This window comes from Myotis brandtii, unplaced genomic scaffold, assembly GCF_000412655.1.
Source record: "Myotis brandtii unplaced genomic scaffold, ASM41265v1 scaffold187, whole genome shotgun sequence".
Taxonomy (NCBI): Eukaryota; Metazoa; Chordata; class Mammalia; order Chiroptera; family Vespertilionidae; genus Myotis; species Myotis brandtii.
In genome coordinates, this window is record NW_005356944.1 from 4,919,089 (window position 1) to 4,934,734 (window position 15,646).

The 15,646-nt window shown below is 45.2% G+C and overlaps 1 protein-coding gene across 2 annotated transcripts in view; it reads left to right on the plus strand.

The window, feature by feature from the left end:
* KIAA1549L (KIAA1549-like ortholog) overlaps positions 1–15,646 on the plus strand; it is a 175,523-nt gene that overhangs the window by 133,026 nt on the left and 26,851 nt on the right. For both annotated transcript variants that reach the window (XM_014538162.1, XM_014538163.1), the window contains exons 16-17: positions 1,081–1,298; positions 6,864–6,993. In XM_014538162.1, the coding sequence (XP_014393648.1) occupies positions 1,081–1,298; positions 6,864–6,993 (348 nt within the window). The remainder of the gene's footprint in view (positions 1–1,080; positions 1,299–6,863; positions 6,994–15,646) is intronic.

Below are 15,646 nucleotides of genomic sequence, written 5' to 3' on the forward strand. Positions count from 1 at the left end.
AGCATAATAACAGCACTACACATGGTTATATTAATATAGTCAAGTCTAATTACAAACAGCACTCATGGTTCTCCATGGCATCCAGTAAGTGTCAGGCAGATATCACCATTCAGTTTCATTCATGGGTGTAACATCTTCATCCTTTGTTGTTTATTTAGCATAATCATCTGTATCTTTTTTGAGTATATTTTTTATTTATTTCAGAGAGGAAAGGAGAGGGAGAGAGAGATAGAAACATCAATGATGAGAGAGAATCATTGATTGGATGCCTCCTGCACGACCCCTACTGGGGATTGAGCCCGCAACCCAGGCATGTGCTCTTGACCAGAATCGAACCTGGGACCATTCAGTCTGCAGGCTGATGCTCTATCCATTGAGCCAAACCAGCTAGGGCTGTTTGTATCTTTGAAGGTCAAAAGGTATGTTCCTTTTTAGAAGACCAGACTGGCTTGGCCCTTTAGAGCAGAAACTGGTTGGCATTAGTGGCCATACAAGGCTTCAAAATTCCTTATCTCTTGAGAAAAATATAAATTGACAAAAATAAGCACTCAAATGCAGATTGATAGTGTGGAGAGACCTTGGGAGCAGGGTGTCTGCTGCCCCTTCCCACCCCGTTCATCTCAATTCAGCCTCCTCAGGAACCGCCTGTCTTATCCAGGTGGGCACCAACTGAATGGCCAAGGGAGATTATTGGGTTCCTCAGGGCTGAACCTAGAATTGGGCACCAAGATCCAGCTGGGCTGCTCAGTCAGAGGCTCTCATGCAGGGGGGACAAAAACGGTTTAGGTGGGATTAAGGCCCACGCCACAAAGCTAAAAGAGTGGACTCAGGCCTATGTCTGAACAGACTCAGGTAGATTAGGGAATAGGAGGCTTTGGTGGAAGGTCTCAGGCAACGTAGGTGTGGGCCAGACTCCACGTTGTCTGTGGCCCACTGTCGTGAGCTGGTATTGGAAGGGATCACAGTTGGGTCATGGCTGGCTCGAAGGCCCGGACATGAAGCCTAGGATTACTTCTCCTGGAGTTGTGACCCTCGGCTGTGCAGGGTCAGGTGTGGACTTGAGACGATCTCTCTCCCCAGGTGAACAAAGCCCTGAAGCAGAAGTCAGACATCGAACACTATCGGAACAAGCTGCGCCTCAAAGCCAAGAGGAAGGGGTATTACGATTTCCCTGCAGTGGAGACAAACAAGGCTCAGACGGAAAGAAAAAAGATGTATGAGAAAGCCCCAAAGGAAGTCGAGCATGTGTTGGATCCAGACCCAGAACTGTGCGCCCCATTCGCTGAGTCTAAAAACAGGTGCGGTCTGTAAGGGAATTATTTGAAGGTCGCTGCGCCATTGGTGGGATGAGGGTAGCGGGTGCCTTGGGCAGTGCAGTCCTGGTCCCTTGATCTGTTAGCTTAGGACTGTCATCTCTGAAGGCCGCTGAGCCAGACCATTCTCTTTTGTGTGAGCATGTGCTCCATAATGAGTCTGAAAGAGAATAAAATGGAAGCCACAAATACTTGGGTAAACAACCATAATTGTCCTTTAGCTTAGTGATATTTTCAAACTTTAGCTGTTTCAGAGCTGGGAGAAGATATAATTATCACCTACCTGGTTATGCAACTTCCAGATCAAAGGACATGGTATTTTTTCAATTATTTTAGAGGCTCTTGCATAAGAGAAGCAAATTTCATGCCTCACCTTTTCATTCAGCTGCAGTAAGTATTTACCACATAGCTACTCGGAGCTCCGTGCTGGGTTCATCTCTTTAATTCATAGATTTGGTCATGTATTTGACATTTAGTGTCACCTGCTATGTATGAGCCACCACGCAAGATGCTGAATACTGTCACAGCCGTGTTGCTTTTTCTCACTCATTTATTCACTCATACATTCAACTCATTCAACATTTTATGGCAGACCAGACAGCCCAATTGCTGCTCTTAAGGTCCGAATTGGGAGAGAAATATAACCACCTCAGAAGTTTATTACGCACAGGTGTGATGGGAGTTGAAATGTGAGGTGCTATAACAGTCTATCAGGGGACCCGGCCTCCCAAGGGAAGGTTAGGCCCAGGGGTTTGAATTATCATCCTCCCAAGCTTTGTTGCCAGCTGAACAGGGTGATCTCACCGCCTGGGTAAAGGAAGAGAGGTTCAAGCAGAGCTGTGCACGCCCATCTTTCTTCTTTTCCTCCCCACCCCGAAGCACTTCTTCGGAAACACTCCTTCATGATTTGAGACCATGGCTTTCAAATACACATTCTCCTTGGTGACGGCCCCTTGGCTGGGAGCATGCCAATGCTCTGACCCGCCCCCTAGCCTTGGCAGACACACTCTTCCCAGACTGGGTGGGACAGGACCGTTCCCTGCCTGAGTGGGTGTTTATTAAAAGCAGACTTGACCATGTGACAGGCTTGGATGGGAGACATAAAATCCAGCTGGGAGGTGAGGCTAAACTTTTTGAACGGAATTGACAGAATTTATTTTCAACAAAGAAATGAGGGATTTTTAAACCAGTGCTTCATTTCACATGCTTCTCATTAGGCTCGGGAGGGACAGCAAGCTGTTGATGTGAAACCACACTGTGACAGGGAACACAATGCAGGTGTCACCATGTTGATAACTGTAGAAAGAAGAGAAGATAGGGATTTTATGGGGAGGCGGGGGGCTTCTTTAGAGTTTACTTAGCATGTTGAGACCTTTCAGTTCAGCAGTCTTTTATAGACAGGGTGGGAAGTTGTTTTTTCTGGGTTTCCTGCTGACACTGAGAAAAGGAATCAAAGATCATGTGCCAATGAGAACTTAACTTGGAAGCTATTTGAGAAATTAATAAAACTTTCAGTTGAAGCTTTAAAACTTTTTTTAATTTTTCAATTATAGTTGGCATTCAGTATATATTAGTTCCAGGTGTTCAGCCTAGTGGTTAGACATTTATTTCTATAACTTGTGAAGTGATTCCCCTGATAAGTCTCCTACCCATCTGGCACCATACATATTTATTCCAATATTACTGACTGTATTTTCTATGCTATACTTTAGATCCCTGTGACTATTTTTGCTTCTTAACCCTTTCACCTTTTTCACTCAATCCTCCATACCCCCTTCCATCTGGCAACCATCTGTGTGTTCTCTGTATCTATGAGTCTGTTTTGATTGTCCATTTATTTTGTTTTTTAGACTCCACATACATGTTAAATCATATGGATTTGTCTTTCTCTATCTGACTTATTTCACTTAGCGTAATACCCTCTAGATCAGTGGTTCTCAACCTTCCTAATGCCACGACCCTTTAATACAGTTCCTCATGTTGTGGTGACCCCCCAATTTCATTGTTACAAATTGAACATAATTAAAGCAGTGATTAATCAGAAAAATAATATGTAATGAAATATGTGTTTTCCGATGGTCTTAGGTGACCCCTGTGAAAGGGTCGTTCGACCCCCACAGGGGTCACGACCCACAGGTTGAGAACCGCTGCTCTAGATCCATCCAGGCTGTCGCATATGGTGAGATTTCATTCTTTTTATGTTAAGTAATATTCCATTGTATATACATGTACCACATTTTCTTTAGAACACAGTTTGGGAACTGCTTTCTTAAACTATAGTAGGATTAAAAAGCTCCTAAAAATCCAAATAAAAGTTATCATTATCTACCCAGCTATATTTTCAGAGGTAAAAAAAAAAAAACTTCTCAAGTTCGCAAGTATCCAAATTTATTGCCTTTTAAAGAATATAGCAAAATAACAACAAGAAATTAACACACCTTTTGGAACTCTATTTGGTTAAAATAAGTAACCTCTCTACCTAAGAGCCTAAGTATTTCTAAGTAGTTTCTTGCACACCTTGCACACTGAGAGTCTGGTCAGTTGTGGTCCATACTCACCAGTAGCCTAGAAGCTTGTATCGTAAAGGCGGCTGGCGTGCACTCAGCGTCTAAGCTCTCACCCACATCCGTGGTTCCTGAAGGGGCTTCCACAATCTCACTTTGTATTTCTAATGCTTCCAAAATAACCTACTTTCCTAATCCTAGGGTTTTATCCCCAACCACCCGTCTTAGTAAATCTTTTCTAAATGGGCTAATTGGCAATCTCAGGGCAGCTGTGAAATCTACTTTTTTAAAAAAGTCTATAATTAGGTCAAGGAAGAGAGCTCTGTGGGGTCTCAAAGTGTGACTCACTCAGGACGGATTCTGTTTTACAAAGTTGTGCTCCATTCCTAAAGAAAGCCCCTCATTGCAGACAAGTCTAGGGCACATTTCATTATGGTTGGGTTTAAACTCTTACATTAGTCAGGATTCTTTTGGTTGCAAGCGATGGAAATCCAGCACAAACAGGTTAAGTAAAAGGGAATTTATTACTGAACATAATTGAAAGGTCAAGGCTTCCGGTGTGGCTAGATCCAAGGGATCATGCCATGTCTCCCATATTTATCTTGCTCTCTCTTCACTCTTTGCTGGCTCCTTTTCAGGCAGGCTCTTACCTCTTAGCGGCAGCAGCACCTCTAGGCTTGTAGTCTATCTTCTTAGAAACCTCAATGCCGAGAGAATGCCTGTTTCCTGGTTGCTCTAGCAAAAGCCCTGGGATTCAGTGTCCTTGGACCAACTCCCTCTGACCAATCAGTGTGGCCACGGGGGTGCGATGCTGTGATTGTACAACCTGATTCTCATGCCAACCCCTGGAGCAAGCGAATGCCACCGAGAACAGCTTATGGGTACCAGGCAAGCAGAGATCACAGGTGCTCTCTACATAGGTGTAAGCCCTCGTGGTGAGGGAGTAGGTCTGTTGGTGTCTGTGTCATTCCCTGGGCTAATTGCAAGGGTAGTGTTTTGCTTTGGGAGTCCTAATGTCTGTTCTAGACTAACAGGGTGTGACTGCCATGCTGTGACATGCTGGGTGTGTGATCCTGAAAAGGTGTGTATACCTGCCAGATTTCTGGTTTCCCACAGAGCCACTGAGAACAAATAAAGCAACTGTTTTACCTTCAACCCGTGAGTAGATAGAATGTTAGAATCAAGACATAAAATAGGTGGTATTTGGGGAGTTCGCTCAAGATAGATGCTCTGAAATGCAAGTTATTAACAGAGGGAAACTTCTTGTTGGATGAGAAGGAAGTTGGTGATTTTGTCATTCAAAGGATCACGTGAAAGTCCCCTGTCCCCACTGGGCCTCACTCCCCACTTGTGTTACTTCCTGTGGAAAAAGCAAAGCAAAGCCACAACCCTCCTTCGTTGCTGTTGTTTTCCTCTTCCTCAAAAAGTTCCTCTCATGACAAGCGGAAACAGGACAGTGGTGGCAAATGTCGGCGTTTCCAAGGGGGAACCAAGGGGAGCCTCTGACCGTGCTGCTCCCTGGGACTGACGTGCTTGGTGCCCAGGTAGGCATGTGGCTGCCTGTAGGTCTCGGCTGAACTGTCAGCTCTCCTGGGAGGCCTTCCCTGGCCATCCTACCTAAAGTTGTCCCCCATCATCATCACCCTCGGTCATATCCCCTTGTTGTTTTTCTGAACATTAATATAAGGCTTTTATTGACGACAATACTATACTTTATGGTTGATTAAACACACACATATGAATATTACATATATAGGGTGACCCCTCCCAAAATGTATACATACTAGTACACTGAATAATTATAAAGGCAGTGTTTATTTATTTTTTTAATATATTTTATTGATTTTTTACAGAGAGGAAGGGAGAGAGATAGACAGAAACATCGATGGGAGAGAGACATCGATCAGCTGCCTCCCGCACATCTCCCACTGGGGACGTGCCCGCAACCCAGGCACATGCCCTTGACCGGAATCGAACCCGGGTACACACACACACACACACACACACACACTCCTCTATCACTTCCTTGCACTCTCACACTCTCTCCCTCCCTACCTTCCTGCTGGTCGCCATTTTTCCTATATCAAAAATTTTTTCAATTACAGTTTATTCGATATTATTTTGTGTTGGTTTCAGGTAGACAGCATAGTGGTTAGACAATCATATGCTGTATAAGTGTTCCCCCTGATATTTCCAGCACCCAGCTGCTACCATACGTAGTTATTACAACATCATTGACTGTATTCCCTATGCAGTACTTTACATCCCCACAACGGTTTTTTTGTGCTTCTCATCTCCTTGTTTTTCTTACGCAGGGGGCTTACACTATTTAGAGAGCACTTATCACTCTGAAATTATCATGTGGTTTATCTGTCTCTCTCATTAGAATGTAAGCTCTGTCTTGCTCACTGTGGACCTTCAGCATCTTTCATGGTGACTGGAACATAGTAGGCACTCAGTAAATATTAGGTATGATGGACGGATGGACCAATGGATAGAGGAGCCCCAAATTGCCTCTAGTTTATAACTCCTTAGGCCAGAGGGGAAACCACTGTGGTGAAGGTAGAAAAGAAAGTCTATCCAAGTGGTAGTATTAAGCATCCCATTAGCCTCCGGGTTTATTAACACATCATGGAGCCCTGCCTGCAGAATCGGAAAGATGAATAAGAACAGGAGGCTGCTGAGTCAACAGTCAACAGAAGCAAGTTTGTTCTTCCAGTGTTAGCTCTTTTCAAGGGTCAAGGGAAAGCCATTGGCCTAGCCATCAGCAGGATTTTAGATGAGGTTGCAGTGTTGCAATTGATTGTAGTTACCAGATGAAAAAGCATTTACAATTCAGCCAAATGGTTACAGCATCTGGGAAAAAAAAATCTTTATTCCACTATTTCTATGGCCCCTGGTGACTGGGGAGCGAATGCCGTCAATTCTGAGATTTGTGAGGCGAATCCAACCAAACCCTTCATTGGTTGCCTGTATTTTGGATCAGTGGAGAATTCCATCTGTCAGGGCATTTGCTGCATCATAACAGTTGTTGGATTTTCTACAGGCAACAGACGAAGAACTCTGTCTACCGAAGCCGGCAGTCTCTGAATAGCCCAAGTCCGGGGGAAACGGAGATGGACCTTCTGGTGACACGGGAGCGACCCCGGCGTGGAATTCGTAACAGCGGATATGATGTAAGTCTCTGTTGGGCCAAGCTTTTCTTTCCCTGAATGCAAAAGGGATAGAGTATCCCATATGTTTCAGTTTAGTGTATAGCTGTGGAATTTAAAAATGCAGTAAGATCTTTTCTGTTTTATTATTTCTTATTACCTATTTGCGAAGTAAGACTATTTGGAATGGCCAGAGTAGGAATGATTGGTACAAGGGTCTCGATTTCCAAATGCAGTCATTTAGAAATAGTTCAGTATTGGCCTTAAACTCAGAGATTCTAAATTCTGTTCTTTCCCCCTCTGTTCTTAGAAACTTAGTATGAACCATGGCCATGGGTTAGGACTCATTTGAGGACAGGCTGCTTTTCATCCATAGCAAGGCTGAGGAGTTGGATTTGTTGGTTGCATAACTTCTCAGTTTGCCATGGACACAGTGAGGTGTCAACAGAGAGATTGGGTGATTTCATGTGATGAAGTACATGTGATGTGCAGTGATATCTCCAAACTGCAAAAATTCTGCTAATCCCATCAAACTTCCCCAGACGATCAGTTATGATTTGGTGCCTCCTGTCACATTGTGCATCCTTTCGCATGTCACTGCACCTGTTGAGTTGCGCTCACATGAACGATACCCTGCTGAGATATTCAGTAAGCTTCACCCAGCCCTGGAATGTCAAATGGTCTCGAATATATTCTTAGGTCTTATGAAAAGTGTTTCTTTCCCATTCTTCTAAAATGTTTCTCTTATTACAAATAAAAAGTTTTCTGTAATAGAGCTATGATTGAAATATGTCTGGATAAAGCTTTGTCATAATTTGTGAGGTTGTCATTTGAAAATGACACTTGATTTCTTAAACATACCATACTAATTTAATGGCAAGAATATTCCCTCCCCCCCCCCCCCCCTCAGGATTGGTCATTGTTTTCTACAGTAGCTAAAAATGGAGTTCTTTAATGGTCCAATTAAAATCAGAGATAGCCTACCTAATTTGAATTTCTAATTACCTCCCTTATATTTAAACTTAATGTTTGTGTTGGTGGTGATATCCTTCTCTCATATTTCTTTTTCCTTTTTTAATATAAGACAGTTTGATAGTTTCATTTTATAAAATTCTAGATGCTTTGGGCAAATCATTTTTCCCCTCCAGATTAAAGTATTCAATATTAATTTTTCTCCTCATAAAAGTATTTCTTGTACTAAACTCAGTCATCGATTGAATAATCAGCCTGTGGTTGAATATTGGGCATTGGACTTTTCCTGTTCATCTCTCCCTACCGACAGTGCATGTTCTTCCTGGCTGCTTGTAGCTGGGGGAGCTTTTTCTTCTGCTAGGCCCTAGGGCTTCTCTGAGGTATGACAGGATTCTTAAGTTATCTCAGGTTTAGTATTTATAGGTTTCTTGTGAGATTCGAGGCACATAAATTTTACTATTTGAGGAAATAGGCCAAAGGTTTCCGTATTTTGAAAAGAGAACATTGCAGATTTTTTTAACCACTGTGCCAAGAGTGAGTACTCGCTTTTGGAATGTCTTGTTAGTAAATTACCTGGAAGGAGAGAGATGATTTTTAAAAGGAGGTTGCTCACCCCTCACAAACATGTATAAATATCCCAATCATAGATTACATTAGGAAGGCACTAATAGATTTTTAAAAAATATACATTTCTTTGCAGTGTGCATATGATCTCAGAAATAATAAGCAAATACATTTCCTTAAGAGAAAATGATCATCTAGGGAACGATTTTTAAGAATATAGAACTCACTCCTGTTGACTGTGAGAATGAAATTGCTTCTTATATCTCCTCCTGTGTTTTTTATTCTAATCATATGAAAAGTAGCTATCATTTACTGACTGCACCCTGTAGATTAGGCCCTATTTCAGTCTTTCCATGTGTGTTGTCTAATTGAATTTGAAAAGTCAATAGTCAGTTAGGTACTCTCATTATGCCCATTGTCCAGATGGGAAAACCAAGGCACAGAGCAGCCACATAATTTGTCTGCCACCTCCAAATCACCATGCACTATGACTTCTATCTACACCCACCCTACTAAACATCTGTCCTCACCTAAATATAGAACATAATAGATATTCTGTATTTCTGAATCTCTCGAAGAGGCTTAATGTCAGGTCTCCCAAGAATTCTTGCATGGATATTCACACAAGCAAAAAACGGACCAGCAGATAAAGTAGAAAAAGAGAAGAGTCATCGTTTTAAACAATGCATTCATTCTCTGAACTCTTGATTTTCCAAAAATGTCAAGGCATTCCTGGCAAAGGAATCCATTAGCCCAGCAGTGAGCAGGTCATTCAGTTGGAAGCATGTCAGTCTTTCTGCTGGGACTGGGGAACTTGAAGCTGGGCCAGGATTTCCAGTCCTTTCTGCCAGATTGGGAAACACCAGGGGGACCTGCTCCTTGACATGGCAGAAACAAAAGCCCTGGGAGATTGATTCAATTGTGTATTTTCCCAAAGTTGACTACTTTAGAGTCCCAGCCGAAAAGCCTGCGTGTAAAAACAAACAAACAAACAAACAAATACATGCTCCACAGGCAAATCTTAGCGCCAGGACTGATGGAGGCCTGGACTGTTGCAGGTTTTTCCACAGGCTCCTCTTCGGGCCTGCACAGGAGAGCCTCTTAGCTCCAAGGGCTTTGGGAATCAGTGTGTTTTGCAAGAATTCTGAACCTCCTACTCAAGCTAACAACTAAGGGATGTAACACACTCCTGGCAGTACCTGTGGCTCATTTGGGTAATAATTTTCTAGGAGGAAGCACCCCCTTTAGAAGAATGCATGATTTTAGAAAGATGTCCAAGACTGATCACTCCTCGATGGCCAGATCGCATCATCAAATTAAATTGTGGCATTGACACGAATTCCTCCCAGTGCATAAAGTGGGTACAAGCGATCATGTCAGCCTAATATTTAAAAGCAAAAAAGAAATCTATATCTCAAAAATATTTTTTAAATGTTCTTTTCCAAATGAAAGTCATAGAAAACAATGAAGCCGTGAGGAAAAGAAAATGGCCCAAATGTGAATTCTGGGGCAGAATAAAAACCCAAGTGATTTTTCCCCCGTCGGCCGAATTAATAACCTCTGCCTGTGGCTGATGAATCAGACTTTGCTTCCAAAGGGCAAGTAATTAATTCGATCGTTTCCCAGAAATAAAAACCAACCCGGATCTGTGTTTGGAGTTTAAAAATCTATGACAGGAATGGGGTCAGCTATGTGCCTTGGCTGTGAAGGAGACCAAATGGATTGTCTGACTTACAGCTTCGCACATGAACGCTGACGTCCCAGACGAGACGCCTTTGCAAGCTCCTGCCCTTAGGTCTCTCTGGGCACCTTGTCCAAGGTCCCACGCCCTGCAGGCACTCAGAGAGCATTCGAGGCAGAATGGCGGGCCCAGACCCTAAAATGTGGGCAGTGGGTTGAGACCATTAAGAAGGATGATGGGTGCATCGATGCACCTCAGAAGGGAGATCGAAGGCTCTGCCACGGCAACCAGTCATTGCTTCTCATCCCAGAGGCGTTCTTTCAGGGAGATGGTTTGAAATGTTCGGGAACACCAGCTGCTTTTCCATCTGAAAAGTTGATGTTAATCTACACAAAAAGGGGTGCTACACCAGAGAAGGTTCAGCTGCAGAAAACATGAAGCCACTACAGGAGTGCACGCTGCAGAGAGGTTCCAAATGCCCGTCTACTGTCCCCAGCACGCACCACGTGAAAGGGAGATGAGGCAGTATTGGGAAGCAGTTGGGGGAATCGGTGGAGGAAAGCAAAGGGGGAGATGGGAGCATCGCTCAGCCCTCAGGCCCCAGCCGCCTGCCGAAGGCCGGGTGCATTGTGCCGTGTGTGATGGGGTGTTTGTCTTGCTGGCCTCTCTGGGCTGACAATGCAGCCGGTTCCCCTTTGATCCAGGTGAGCAGGTGGAAGGAGGCCAAGGAATCGGAACAGTTGTTTTGATGGGTTCCATTTGCAGGGGGATGAAATATGATCTGGAAAGTTCCTCCCCCGCCCACCCCCTCCTGCAATAGCCTATAGCAAATCTGGGGCCTTCTAGATACATTTGTAAATCCTATTATTAACAGGACTCTCTCCTGCTCGCCCACTCCCACCCTCCCCCAGCATCTTACCGCTTCGGCATGACGGTCGGAGGCCAGGGCAAAGCACAGGAATGCCCTGGCAGCTCATGGTGTTCCCGGTACAGGTACATTCAACTTCTAGTTTCATTGAGAGGCAAATGGTTGAATTTGAAGGCTTTGTCCTTCGCCTCAACCTGCTGCTGCCCTAAGAACTAGGTGCTCTTGTGTTGACCCCACTCCCCCCACCGTGACGACACCCCCTCATCATCCCACCTAGAACCGTGTTACACGTGTCTCCCATCTCAGCCTTCAATTTCTTTATCCTACCTCTGCCAGCTGGTTCAGCTATTAATAGCCCTGGCTTCATCTGTTATCTTAAGTTAATTTATAGTACATTGTATTTTTTAACAGAGGCTTTTAATCCAAAGGAAATGCATGATCATCGGAAATCAGGGTTCGTCATTGAGCCTGATGTGGAGGTGTTTGGTGGTGAAGGGGGCCCTTTGGTGTGTTTGGTAGTGAAGGGGGCCTTTGGGCATAGGCAGTATCTCACCTGCCTGGTGGCTGCCCGCAAAGATGGAGGCCCCTTGGCAAGTAGGGGGAGGAGCAGGAGGCAGGTTTAGGAGGGAGCAGGCCAGGTTTCAGGATGGCCCACTGGCCTCACTCAGAGCCAGGCCTTCCCTGTAGGCCCAGGACCTCCCCCAATGCGGACAGTTTCCCACTGGGCAGGAGACAAGCAGCTTCCTTCTGTCATGAGCGCACAGTGCCATCTGCCTGCTCATTCTCTGATTCCTAGGATCTGGATGCCACCTGCTCCTACTCTTTACTGACCTCCCCCCCAACCCTCCCGCCCCTTGACCAGTGTAGCCGCTTATTACAGGCCAGGGTCCCCAGCGTGCTCTTGGTATGACTACCTGTAGGGGAAGGGAAGGAAGCAGGATTGGGCAGAGTTGAAAGCTGGGCCATGCACAGATACTACAAGGTCTCAGCTGCCCCGCGGGGAGCTCTGGAGCTCGCATGGCCCTGCAGAGTTGTCCTGAGTAACAAGGTCAATTCCCAGTCGATAGCGGAGCAGCTGGCAGTGTGCCCGGAGCTGGGCGAGTGCGCTCTACGGTCTTGAGCAGCACAGCAGTGTCCTCTCTGCGCTAGTCCCCCAACCCTGGTTCTCCTTGGCCCACATGTGGCCTCCAAACCCCTGCAGGAGCCAGAGGCCAGCAGGCAAATGAGAACACCCCTCGGGAACCGCTCTCCCTTTCATTTCCTCCAGCAAACATGTATTGAGTGCAGTGGAATCATTGCATCATATCTGCAATGAACATAGGAAAATTCAACAGCATAGGCCCTGAAAGACAAAGGAAAAGGGTAATTTAAATATTGCAAAAAAAAACACAACAAAAACTTTTGCATATATTCTGTTTATATTGTACGTTACAGATTATTTTTTTGCATATTTTTTATAAGGTTGTATCCCTGAGCCTTGTATGTGTACTGTGTGGCCCATTTAAGGATTTTCAAAGGTTGTACTATACATGATAATATTTACCTCTCTGCTGGCATTAGCATCTAAGCCCCACATGTACTACCTGTGGGAGGCTCCATGGAGAAGAGAAAGATGGATTAACTCTAGTGCTTGTCCAAGGTGCTTTTATGGACAGACAGGTACACACACACACACACACACACACACACACACACACACACACACACACACACACACACACACATACATACACACTCTGCTGTGGCAGTGACCTGGGGTGGGAGCAGGGAGTCCTTCTGAAGGTTCGAGCCTGTCTGTCCCACAGCCTCCGCCGCTTCCAGTCCCCAGTACTCACCTGTTGAAGCCGTCAAATAACTGCCAGAGGAATTCAAAACCATACACCCTCGTATAACATCCTTCAGTAGCTCCCACAGCTTCGGGGAATAGACTCAAACTCTAAGCTTGTGGCTCGGGACTCACCTGCTCTGGCTGGCCCTGGCCTGCCCGTCTACTGAAGCTCACCACCTCTTGGCTCCAGCCCCACATGCCCTTCCCAGATTCGTCGTGTAGAGTCCCGTCTGTGTATGTGTTTCTTTGCACGTGCTCAGAACATTCCTTCCAATCTGCTCCATGCAGACAAGGTTTCTCAACCTCGCCACTATGGACATTGGGGCTGGATGATTCTTTGTCTGGAGGGCTGTTCTGTGCATTATAGGATGTTTAGCAGCATCTGTGTCTTCTACCCACTAGATGTCTGTAGCACCTCCCCATTGTGACAACCAAAAATATGTTCAGACCTTACCAAAGGTCCCCGGGGGCAAACCCCTTCCCCAGGTGAGAACCGCCTGTCCAGGCATTGCTTTCAGAACTCGGCTGAACATCATCTCCCCCAGAATCTTTTCCGACCCCTTATCTCCGTGGGTCTCACTTAGATGCCTGTCCTTTGTGTTGCAGTAGCTCCTGGGACTCACTCCAGTCAAAGCTCTCACTCCCTGTCTTCCAGCTGGGAAGCAGGTTTATGTACATGACTCCTCCATCGGACTCCTCAAGGACAGGAATCATGTTTTATTCATGCTGGAAACCTCAGCACCCGGAATAGGAACTGGCGCGTAGGAGATGCAGTGTCTGTCTTTGCTGAGCAAATGAACAAACAAGTGTGTCAACCAGAAGAGGTGACTCCTGTGCTGAGACCTGAAAATAGGGGGCAGATTTATAACTCTGAACTATATAAACATTTGCTTTGACTGGCCTAGGAAGAGTATAGACAAGAGGATGTTACTACTGTTTAAAGTTAAGTCTAAATGGTGGTTATCAGTTAGGATGCTTTGGCTAAAAGAACAGAAAGCTCACCCAACTCAAACTATCTGAAGTCATTAAGGGAATGTATTGGGCACCGTGACTCCGGGCATGGCGTGGTTGGGGCTCCGTTCATTTCTCTGCCTCAGGCAGCACTGTCCTCTTCATGTGTTGGCCTTGTCTGCAGGTTGGTTCTCTCTGGTGGGAAATGGCTGTACAGCCTCGGGCCTCACATCTATATACATGCTGCTTTGACCAACGCAAGAAGAGAATTTCCTTTCCCAAATGTGAAACAAGGTTTATGGGTTTTACTCTAACTGAGCCACTGTAGGTCAACGGCCCACCCCTGTATCAATCACTGTAGCAGCGAGGGTAAGGGGAGGAGGAGGCTTACGCGGATTGATTTAACTCAGTCAGACCTCACCAATGGAGCTGCGCCAGCTTAGACCCCCCGAGACACAGGGAGAAGAGTGGATGGATGCGGAGGCCATCCACAGGGCCCCGTACTTGAAGAACATTGGTGGTTGGGCTTTTTAAGGGGCAAAACCACATAATCCTCTCTGTCAGTCCTCCCTCCATTTCAGCCTCTCATCTTGGGTCCACCCTCCCTCCGTAAAGGGAAGGATCAGCGTGGTGCTGAGCCAATGACCACTGTTCCCGGGGGCTTGGGAAGCCCTGGCTGAAGTTAGAGATTGTGTTTCAGAGGCAGAGAGAATGACAGAGAGGGGTTCTGTGAGTCTGTGGATTTTTCAAAAGGAGAAAAAGCAGGTGGGAGTTGGCGGTGGGAGAGGCTGTTTGGTTATGGAGCAGTGCTGACGCTCAAGGTTGACCCTCTGTCTCCTGCCACCTGCAGTGCCCACTCAGCTAAGAAGACGAGAAAAAGCAGGTGATGACTCGCCTCAAAACCAAGAAGCAAAATAGCTTCCCACGAAAGAAGCCACTCTTTTGTGTTTACTTTCAGGTTGATTCCTTTTTAAAAGGTGTTTTTAATTAATGGACAGTGGCTCATAGATTATTCTCAGCATTCACAGAATTACTATGGGACAGTTATGCTCCTAGCCTCTGGAGCTGGGCTGCGTTCAAGTTCCAGCTCAGTATAGCAGTGTGAATTTGGGCTAGTTACTTCACCTTCTGCACTTTACTTTCCCATCTGTAAAGTGGAGATACAAATGGTACCTGCTGCCGAAACCGGTTTGGCTCAGTGTATCCACTGAGCGTCGGCCTGCAGACTGAAAGGTCCCAGGTTCGATTCCGGTCAAGGGCATGTACCTGGGTTGTGGGCACATCCCCAGTAGGAGATGTGCAGGAGGCAGCTGATCGATGTTTCTAACTCTCTATCTCTCTCCCTTCCTCTCTGTAAAAAATCAATAAAATATTTTTTTTTAAATGGTACCTGCTTATAGAGTCCTTGTGAGAATTAAACAAGCTGTCACACTCTGGCTAACAGAATCCATGGGGGAGAGAGAGGGATGCACATTTTTCTTTTCTTTTCTTTTTTTATCAGATTTTTTATTCACTTGATTTTTATTTTTTTTTTTTGTATTTATTTTAGTTTAGTTTAGTTTAGTTTTTTTAAGTGAAGGGTGGTGTTTGTGCAAAGGGTGGTGTGTGAGTGAAGGGTGGTGTGAGTGCGAAGGGTGGTGTGTGAGTGAAGGGTGGTGTGTGAGTGAAGGGTGGTGTGTCTTCACTTGATTTTTAGATTCACTTGTTGATAGATGTGTATTTGTTGTTCATAATTTTTATCTTTACCTTTTTCTTCTTCCTCTTCTTAAAGAATACCTTTCAGCATTTCATATAATACTGGTTTGGTGGTGAT